The following is a 10454-nucleotide window of genomic DNA, read 5'->3' on the forward strand; positions in this document are numbered from 1 at the left end:
CTTCCACTAGTAGGCAGTGTTTACCATTGCTTGAATTAAGATGTGACAAAATACCCAATCCTAAATTTTCAAATACCAACAAAGGCATCAGTTAAGCAGACTCTATATTGATGCATTTTGTAAAATGTGGGCTTCAGAGGTGTTTCCAGAGGCAGGAAATGTCACACCTGAAATATGATTGGACAAGAGTACTGTTAGTGTCAAAGTGTCCAGAGCCATTGAATGACAGTATAAATGTGACTAGACCAACTTATTAACTTTATTCATGGATTTTACTGAAGTACAGTTTTAAAGTACTTTTACTGCATATAAGCATTGGTGCTTATTACTTCTGCTCTGTTATAGTTTGGATAAAATGTTGTACTTTGTAGACAGGGTGACACTTTATAATATGGCCTTTGACTAAGGGCTTAATTGTACTCTAATTAAATGGAAATTCAATGTATTTTATATGAGACTGAAGAAGTCACTTGGATGAGTGATGAAACGTTTCTCCCACAAAACGCTATGTCCAGATGAACAGAATCAACTTTTGGAAAAATGTATTTTATATAATTATATTTACCTGCAAATCCTCAAAGGTAGGCACACTAGAAGAAAGGCTTAACGAGTCAGGTTTTAGAGCAAACAAAGAAATAATGACACTGTAACTAAATATAAGTAGTCTCTAAGTAAATTAAAGTAATGTGTTGGTAAATGTAAGTAGTCTGTAAGTAATTTTAAGTAGTGCCAAAATTCTGGGTATTTTACAGAAAATGAAACACAAATTATACTGTAATTAATAATGACTACAGCATAAACAATTTTAAGTACTACTTTCTTGGTAATTTTGTGGAAGCCCAAAAAATATTTCCCCGTCTTATATTCTATGTACACTGTACTTTTTCAGGCCGCAGGCCATATTATGGAGTGGCTCCATCATTATAATGTCACATAAACCTGCAAACTTTGATGGTATTTTTTTTTTTTTAGTCCTTATCAGATTATTATTGCTAAAGTAAAAGGGCAATTGAATAATAGAAGATCTGTCAGGTACATAATGGATATTAAATAAAGAGGTAAAACAATGAGATGTTAAGATGTAAAACGGCAAAGTTAAACTACTCCATATTGCAGCTCACACTCCAAAAACGTATTTAAAATGTGAGATCAGGAAATATTAATATGTTTGTGAAACATTACGGTCAAATTGCTTGCTACTTAAAATTACATATGCAGAATGTACATTTATTGTTTTGTTTTTGTTTCCTGTAAAAACCTGATTTGTTACCCCCTTATTCTAGTGTGCCAACCCTTAACTATTGGTAGGTAAATATATTTACATTGTAAATTCAAATAAAATACATATTAAACATAATAAAATTTTATGTAATTACAGCAGAATTTTGCTGTTAGTCATAGGCTGTATTATAAAATGCTACTATACTGCATACATTTATGTTAAAGTTTTGGTTACTTATTAGTTTGCAGCTTTTAAAATATATATTTTGGGGCATATTATTATGGACAAACTACCTAGCCTCGTGACAATATAATGATGATCTACATATTAATAAATCAGTAATGATGAATGATCCGATTAGAAAATGTATATTATTCTGAAAGGGGGCATTGTGCATGAGTATTTTTAGTCATTGTTTTGTACTATTATGTAAGCAGAATTATTACTTTTAGCCAAGTAAGAGACCTAAATACTTGTTTGATCACTTTGTGATACAGATATTAAATTAACACATTTTTCAGGCTCTTGTGAAGTGCAACTTTTCCTATAATATCTTCATGAAATATCTTTCCTGTAAGTGTCCAAGCAGTCAAAGGATGTACAGGCAAATGTATAATTTTCAAAATATGTGTTTTAATATACCCCCAAAACACAAAAATAATCTCAAAAACACATAATAAAGAAAATAAGTTACTCTGAGAAAGAGGTACATCCATGAAACAGACGTCTACTCAAAGCTACTGCTTAACAACTGAGAGAAAGTTTGTGGTGTCCCCGGGATTCCCATGCTTGTTTGCCATTCACCTAGGGACCATTTTTGATCCGAGGACACCACAAGGGTTACATTCAAAGGCAGACGCCACAATAACTACATTTAATATAAAGAAACCATGCGGTCACAACAGGCAGTTCACTCCCTTTGATTAGTCTCTGTATTTAATCCAGCTCCACCCTCAGCCTCCTCTTTTACTCAAACAAAGAAGGATGAAAGCCGCCTGCAGGTAACTCAAAAAATAGAGAAAAATAATAATACAATTTATTATGTATATAATGGTTGCTGGTACAGTATATGTGGTTGCTGGTACAGTGTTCAATGCAATCAGTGTAGTGTCATAATGTGTAATAAGAATAGATTAAGGAAATGAATCGAACTCACTTTTGGTATTACAACTTTAACGACTGCTTAATTAACTTAAATGTTAGAATGTAAGATATAAGGTTTTACACTCCCACCTCAGGAGTATCTCCACATGGAGTCTGAATGAATATTACCACATTTTTTCAAGTGTGTGGTTGCTGGTACGACCATCACACATCTATTTTCTTAATTGCTTGTGCAAGTCAGGGATGCATGGGGCTGTAGAATATCCCAGCTGCAGGGTGAAAGGCAGGATACACCCTACACTGTAAAAACATATATTTTAATTTTAAAATGGTAAATAACATTTTTACAGATTCATTGCAGGGCTAAGTAACTATTAATCTAAAGTGAAGCTAAATTTGATTGCAGATGCATTCACAGCTAGTAACAATTATGCTTAGTTGTTTACCCAAATGTGCTGAAAGTGTCCTTTCTGTCTTGAACAAGGAAGAAAATAAAGAATAGAACCAATGCAATGGAGTAAAAATATCAATAAAGTGTGCCATTTTCTAAAGATCTGTGAAGACAATTTCATAGCCTATACACATTATCATTCTTTAGAAACAGTGTTTAGTTTATTTTCTGCAATCCATTGCCAAACATATATAGATTTGCTCCTGTTTTCCTGACACCATCTGCTGAGAGCTTGGATCAGAGGCTTGGCACACACCCCTCCTACACAATAATTCCTACCCTTGCATTTTCACATTGTCTTGTGGTGGCTAATAAGTACAGCAATGCACACATATGTAAACTATATGTAAGGTATTGCAGCTCGTTTGAACATGAAGCTAGAGAAAGGCTTCAACATGCTCTTGTTTCAGCAGCTAGTCCTGATGAACCAGCTGACCCCATCTTGTCCCCACTTCATCTGTTTCCTCTGCAGAAGCAGATACAGTAATGGGTTGTCGTCATCCTCTGGTAGCTAAAACAACTGTAATGTATCTTTCTGGCATTTTTTTCCAGACACCAGCTGGTAACATTCTGGTCAATCCATATATCTAATTTCCACTCCCAGATCTGCAGCTGTGAGGCTCCTCCTCCTACTCCTCCGTGCTACTCCGCTCAGCCAATCCCCGTCTGCGGCAGCGGTGTCTGGCCACGCCCAACCCTAGCCTAGCTCTGGAAACGCTCCAGCGATATAAATCCATTGTCCGGCACGTTCACATCAGTCTGCGGTCGGCTCCTCGTGCTCACGAAACAGCTGCCTTTTTTTGCTACCCATTGTAAAACTTTTGCATCCATAATGAGGGAAATCGTGCACATCCAGGCCGGCCAGTGCGGTAACCAGATTGGTGCCAAGGTAAGAAAATAAAATGCAAAGAATTTATGTTCTTAAAATAAATAAAATAAATTATGTGTTTTTCTGTCACAATTCACGTTTAATAATCAGGACATAGTTTAATCATTCGGCTTGCCTGGAAAAGAATTCTCAGTGAAGACAAAGGATACCCTTTTCTTTTCATGCACCATATATCTTTTATATATATAATAATATATAACTGTAAATGTCAAGTGATCACTTTTGTGTGCGTCTATTTTTTTTTTTACTAAATATTGTGCACTGCGGTAACTGGTGGGTGGGTGTGGAGCAGCAGAGCGCAGCCGCTCGTATTGAAGTAACGGTATAACGGGGGGCTCTTGTGTCTCGACTGGTTTTTGTTCACACAACGCCGGGCGTGTCTGCGTCCCCGGCACTTCAGATTCAGCTGACCTCAAGACACTGTCTCAGGAAAAGAGACAGAAAAAGGGAGAGAGGGAAAAACTCAGTCTATTCTTTACTTGTCAGATCTCCCCGCACTCGGGTTTCTTTGTCTTGCACAGCCAGATATGACTGGTATTCCAGACAATGAGTGGGGAGCTGGGCTTGAGAGGCCTACTTATGCCCCCCGCTAAAGACTGGTGGATCAATAGTCCATACTGATTAGATTATTGATTTGGCAAGCTTTAAAGGAAGACTGCAGTTTGGGGTGCTTGGAAAGCAGAAGAGCTGTGGAAGGGTGTGGCATGGATAATTGGTCAAGAAAGAAATTCTCCCTTTATTTATTTGTTTTTAAAGCTGCATATTAACAAAGACACAATCTAAATACTTATAATCAAGATTCACGTAACTGCTTTTTTAAAAATCAAATTTTATACGTTTTTGCTGCATTTTAATTCTATATTCCAACAAAAAAGGGGGAGGGAGTCAAAGTCTGCATAGGCTCAGTTCATCACCCACCCATTTTTTTATAGTAACAATTGCAGTCAGCTACAATAGGTTAGATAATGAGTGGCCCATTATTATCCCTGTTTTACTATCTCCTTTTGTTCTCCAGCTGATCATTTGCCGCAGACAGCATATGTTTAAGTAGAACAGTAATCTCGCCCTGCTATTTAGATGGACTGTAGTTTAAAGACTACACTAACAATGGCCCATATTTTGCAGGATGCATCATTACTGCCATGATGCGCTGCTGACAGATGTTCTGTAAAACAGGGCCTTCTCTGCAATCAATGTCTTTCCTCCCCTAACCAAATTAGGAGAAGGGTGGGGGAGGAATGGAGGAAACAGCTGATGCACAGTGGGTGAAGTCACTGGGTTCTCAATTGACTTAATGTGCAGTTGCTGGCAATGTCTTGGTAGACTAATTTTAGGAAATAAATACAAATTGTGCCCATTGTATGTAATCCTATTTAGTATTTATTGCAGTTGCACCAAAATCAGTTGCAGTAAAAAAAATTAATTATGTTACTAAATTCAATTTATATGCACCTCCCTATTTAAGCCCGCTGCTCCATTATTTCCTTTGTGTTAATGATATATGATGTAAAGATAGCTGCTTGTAGCCTGGAAGTGAGGATATTCTGGATTCCACCCCCCAAGGACTCATTGACTCAGATGTCCAGTGGGTATGATTGACAGAACTGCTGAAGGGCTACACTGTGGTGAATTAGGTCAGGGTGTGGCATTGCTTTTCTGCTTATTGTCCTCATTCTTTCACTGTGGTTATTTTCAGTCTTTATCTACTCTCCTGTCACTGTAGCTGTCCTAGCATTATTTTTCTTTATTCTTGTTTTTGATTTTGGGCTTCTTTGTTCTGCTGTGTTGATCTTATCTTCCCCATATTAAGGTCACTTAATCATTTTTGCTTTACATGGTCTTATTTAGATGTCATGATACTTGGTCCACAGCTGACTCCCAATCTCTTAAGCAGTGCTCTGCTATACAGCCAGCTTATCCAGATTATTCCAAATCCTCGTATTGCGCTGTTAGCAGGAAATCACTGGCTGTGTTGAAAAGAAATGTCTGAGTTGGACGATATCAGTAAATATGGTAGAGTAATATGCACTGACGAGATTTAATACATAAACACTCTGAAAGATCTGAATGTAGTCTTTAAACAGTGAACAAGACATGAATTCAGATCTGAAGGGAGTCAGTATCTTCAGTGTCGTCTGACTGCTTGCAAATGGATTTTATTTGCAGGTTGGCCCGCAGACGGATCTGTAGCGCCTTTGTTCCTCCCTCCTTTGCATTTTACATATGAAAGAACTGCATTCTGCGAAGTCATCACTCGACACTTACGGAAATCTCAAAAGCAGCGTTGTTGGGAATGGGTTCAGATATGGCTCGCTGAAAAATGGAAAAATCCTGTCATTTCCATCAGAAAACAAAAATGCAAAGCCACTGCTGTTTTCCTCATTTTCACCCCCACCCCCCGATCCCATGAACCGCACATCTAATGGGTAGATGTGTACTTTCGTTGCAAGTAACTGTCATGTGATACCTTCCATTTTGTGTCTGCAGTTCTGGGAAGTGATCAGCGATGAGCATGGCATCGATCCCACGGGGACTTACCATGGAGACAGTGACCTGCAGCTGGACAGGATTAGTGTTTACTATAACGAGGCCACAGGTTAGCTGTCTTCCTAACTCGTGTTAATAAGTAAGGGTGTATTATATATGGATTCATTTTTAACTTGACAATTTAATTCCAAAGTATGACACTACATCTCTTCTTGCATTCTCATCTCTACTGTACTATTACTTACTACACCTTTTCACCTATATCCAAAGGTCATTCCTTCCTGAATTTTTGAGCTGGTATTTTTTTTGCCCCCTTTTCTTTCTATTTCTCTCTCTGTCTTGCTCTCCTCTTCTTCTCTTTCTCGTGGAGGAGGTAAATACGTGCCTCGGGCCATTCTGGTGGACTTGGAACCTGGCACCATGGACTCTGTGAGGTCTGGACCCTTTGGTCAGATCTTCAGACCTGACAATTTCGTGTTCGGTGGGTGCCTTAAAGACATATCTCATGCTCCTTTTTGATTTAAGGAAAAATGTTACTCACTTGAATGCCACTCCTTTTCCTTCAGGTCAGAGTGGTGCTGGAAACAACTGGGCCAAAGGTCACTACACAGAGGGAGCTGAGCTGGTGGACTCAGTCCTGGATGTGGTCCGCAAAGAATCAGAGAGCTGTGACTGCCTGCAGGGTTTCCAGCTCACCCACTCGCTTGGTGGAGGAACTGGATCTGGTATGGGAACCCTGCTCATCAGCAAGATCCGCGAAGAGTACCCAGACCGTATTATGAACACCTTCAGTGTGGTGCCTTCCCCCAAGGTAACATCTCCTTGTGATAGCACATGATAAATTTTTGGTTTTAATTATAGTTTCTTTGGCCCAAGGTTTCTCCTAAGATCTTGAAACTGAATAGAAGTTCTGTGTTCTCAGGTGTCAGACACTGTGGTCGAGCCTTACAACGCCACCCTGTCAGTCCACCAGCTTGTAGAGAACACAGATGAAACCTACTGCATCGATAATGAGGCTCTGTATGACATTTGCTTCCGCACCCTGAAACTAACCACACCCACCTACGGAGACCTTAACCATCTGGTGTCCGCCACTATGAGCGGGGTCACCACCTGCCTCCGCTTCCCTGGCCAGCTCAATGCAGATCTCCGCAAACTGGCCGTCAACATGGTGCCTTTCCCTCGTTTGCACTTCTTCATGCCTGGCTTCGCTCCTCTGACCAGCAGGGGCAGCCAGCAGTACCGCGCCCTCACAGTTCCCGAGCTCACCCAGCAGGTGTTTGATGCCAAGAATATGATGGCCGCGTGCGACCCACGCCACGGCCGCTACCTGACAGTTGCCGCCGTGTTCCGTGGCCGCATGTCCATGAAGGAGGTCGATGAGCAGATGCTCAATGTGCAGAACAAGAACAGCAGCTACTTCGTTGAATGGATCCCCAACAATGTCAAGACCGCAGTCTGCGATATTCCACCTCGTGGCCTCAAGATGGCCGTCACTTTCATCGGCAACAGCACTGCTATCCAGGAGCTGTTCAAGCGCATCTCCGAGCAGTTCACAGCCATGTTCCGCCGTAAGGCCTTCTTGCACTGGTACACAGGGGAAGGTATGGATGAGATGGAGTTCACTGAAGCGGAGAGCAACATGAATGACCTGGTGTCCGAGTACCAGCAGTACCAGGATGCCACTGCGGAGGAAGAGGGTGAATTTGAGGAGGAAGCTGAAGAGGATGCTTAAAGGTCAAGATGTGAAGGTCAAGAAATCATCGCCAAAACAGAAAATAATCAAAACGGAACAACCACAAGTAACCAAGAAACCAACATAGTGTCAAGATCACTGCTAGAATAAAATTTTAGTGTCTGTTAGTTTTTCCTTGTCATTGAGTGCAAATAAAGTTGTCGACTGAGAACTCATTTGCCTCTCATTCCTCTTCGCACATACAGGATTCTCATCAGTTTAGCCAATCGGAAAGTAAGATCCAGGCCCTCTCTGTGCAGTATACAGTAGGCTAGATAGAGCTGCGAGTTACTGGAAAATCTAATGTGATGTAATGAAAGGGTTTATTTCTGCTCCATAAGCATTGTGATGGCTAAGGGCCCACATCCATTTGCAACATTCTGCACCAACCCACATTCCCACAACTATCTGGCGTTGAAGAGATTGCACCCTGGCAGTTTTTAGATGACAATAACATAACACCAGAGAAAGTAGGAGGGCATTTGCTGGTTGAGTAACCTACTAATTATATACATGTGTTATTTGAGATGTTTACATTTTGTAGGGAACTCATAAGAGCTATTTCATTTTGGGAATTTACAGTAAAGGTTTTGACAAGAGGACTTCTTTTTTTCCCTGGAAATACATTAAAAACAGTTTGACTGGTAAACTCCACATCTATGTTACAATAGAGGACAGTTTGCTACAATACATCAAGATATTGATGTAACTGAAGGAAAAACATTTAAAACACAGAAAGCAGGATTTCTTCATTGCATTGAGGTGTACAATAATGTGTAAATTTCTTGAGCCACACCCATTTCTGTATATCATGCTAAGGAAATGTGAAATGGGTACAGTGATTTATTGGAACATGACAACACACAAGGAAATACAATAATTATGGAAAAAAATGTTTTTACAGTTCTAACCTGAACTGTCTTAGGAAGGCTTTAAAAAAAATCTTCAGGAATATTTTTCAGGCTTCTCGAAGCACATTCAAAGCTCGCCTTTGGATGTTGGCTACCTTTTATTCTGCTCTCTGTGAAGATGATCCCACACCTACATTGTGTGTTTTTCTGTCCAGGTATGTTTTTACTGCATTGGCACCACTGGCTTAAATGCAGCCTCAAACCAGGGCAGAGCCTCCAGTGTTTTAAAGATGCCTTTAGACACTCACTGTTGTACCTCTTTCTCTTGACTTCCTTCTTAAAAAAATTTTAAATTTGGATTCACCACTCAGTAAGACTGGTCACTGATTACATCACCTTTTTCTCACTGTTTCCCTTCCATAAGAATGGCATCAGCCAGCCTTCTATTTATAATTTGTTTTTCTATAAGTAATATATAAGAAATCTACAACACAGGAAGGAATGCAGTTTATAGCTATCAATATTATACCCCACCCCTACAGTGCACATCATCCAGCTCTGTGACTTAAGGTCACATAAGCACTTTAGTGGACTTTCGTGGCCAAGGCATGCAGCAAGAGTTGGATCCCAAAGCAAAACTGTGCTGCTGGGCCACTAATTCTCCTACTCATACACCTGGGTTTTGATGCGATAATTTCTCTATGAATATAAAACACATAAGCACAAAATTTATATAATTGAATTTAGTTAGACCCTACTTGGGACAAGGCCTCAATAAAGCAGCACCAAATGCTTATTTTAACTCTTGTATCATGCAAATTTTAACTTTTGCAAAACATTCAAAACTAGTGTCATGAAGAGGGAAAGACCTTACATTATTTTTATAAGGATATGTGATTTCTATATCATTATATGATATCTAATGGAGACAGTTTAGATCAGAGGTGTTAAACTTATTTTAGTAGAAAAGAATAGAATAGAATAGAATAGAATAGAATAGAATAGAATAGAATTCAACTTTATTGTCACTGCACATGTCACAGGTGCAAGGCAACGAAATGCAGTTTGCATCCATCCAGAAGTGCTTTAGCCATGATATGGATATATTACAAATATATATTAGCAATAATATAGATATGTAAGTATATTACACAAATGGGTCTATTATGGTATGTTATAATGTACATGGTATGAAGGTATGTTATGATTAAGGTATGTTATGTTAGTACATGGGATACATGCACTTGACATTTTGACATCTCTCAAAATGTGTATAACTGGTAGAGATGCTGCCTCCATACACGCCCTTAGTTTTTTGCATTCAGTGGATCGGCTGTCATTACATGCACATATTCCAGTTCATAAAGGCAGAAAACTTTTACCCGTGGAGTTTTTCATCACTCAGATTTTTAATGTAAAAACATTTACTATTAAATAGTAATGCTGGCATTGCATCACTAACACGATCCTGATATTATTTTATTATTATAATCCTGATATTATTACTGAGTAATTAACGAGTTTACATCATTTTAAATGATATCCAGTAAAGCAAATTGGTCCCTGTGCGGCACCACGGCGGTATATTTGACACCCTTGGTTTAGCCCATATTGGTATGGGCTAAACCCACATTAGCCCATAATGGTATCATCCAGTCTGAGTGGTTAAAATGGTGCACGGCGCCAAAATTAATGTATGAACGCTGAAGTCCAGA

At 39.3% G+C, this 10454-nt stretch overlaps 1 protein-coding gene across 2 annotated transcripts; it reads left to right on the forward strand.

Moving 5' to 3' along the window:
- The first annotated feature begins 3500 nt into the window (after positions 1 to 3500).
- On the forward strand, positions 3501 to 8060 carry tubb5 (tubulin, beta 5). Of its 2 annotated transcripts, none has more exons than XM_006802830.3 (5): positions 3501 to 3666; positions 6154 to 6262; positions 6524 to 6634; positions 6720 to 6964; positions 7076 to 8060. In XM_006802830.3, exons 1-5 carry the CDS (start codon positions 3610 to 3612, stop codon positions 7886 to 7888), a joined length of 1335 nt encoding a protein of 444 aa, XP_006802893.1. In that variant the 5' UTR covers positions 3501 to 3609; the 3' UTR covers positions 7889 to 8060. The 2 variants fall into 2 exon arrangements, with proteins under 2 accessions (XP_006802893.1, XP_006802894.1); XM_006802831.3 differs by having other exon boundaries at positions 6527 to 6634.
- Positions 8061 to 10454: the final 2394 nt, after the last annotated feature.

Source organism: Neolamprologus brichardi, chromosome 11 (genome assembly GCF_056152115.1).
Source record: "Neolamprologus brichardi isolate AB-2024 chromosome 11, ASM5615211v1, whole genome shotgun sequence".
Classification (NCBI taxonomy): Eukaryota; Metazoa; Chordata; class Actinopteri; order Cichliformes; family Cichlidae; genus Neolamprologus; species Neolamprologus brichardi.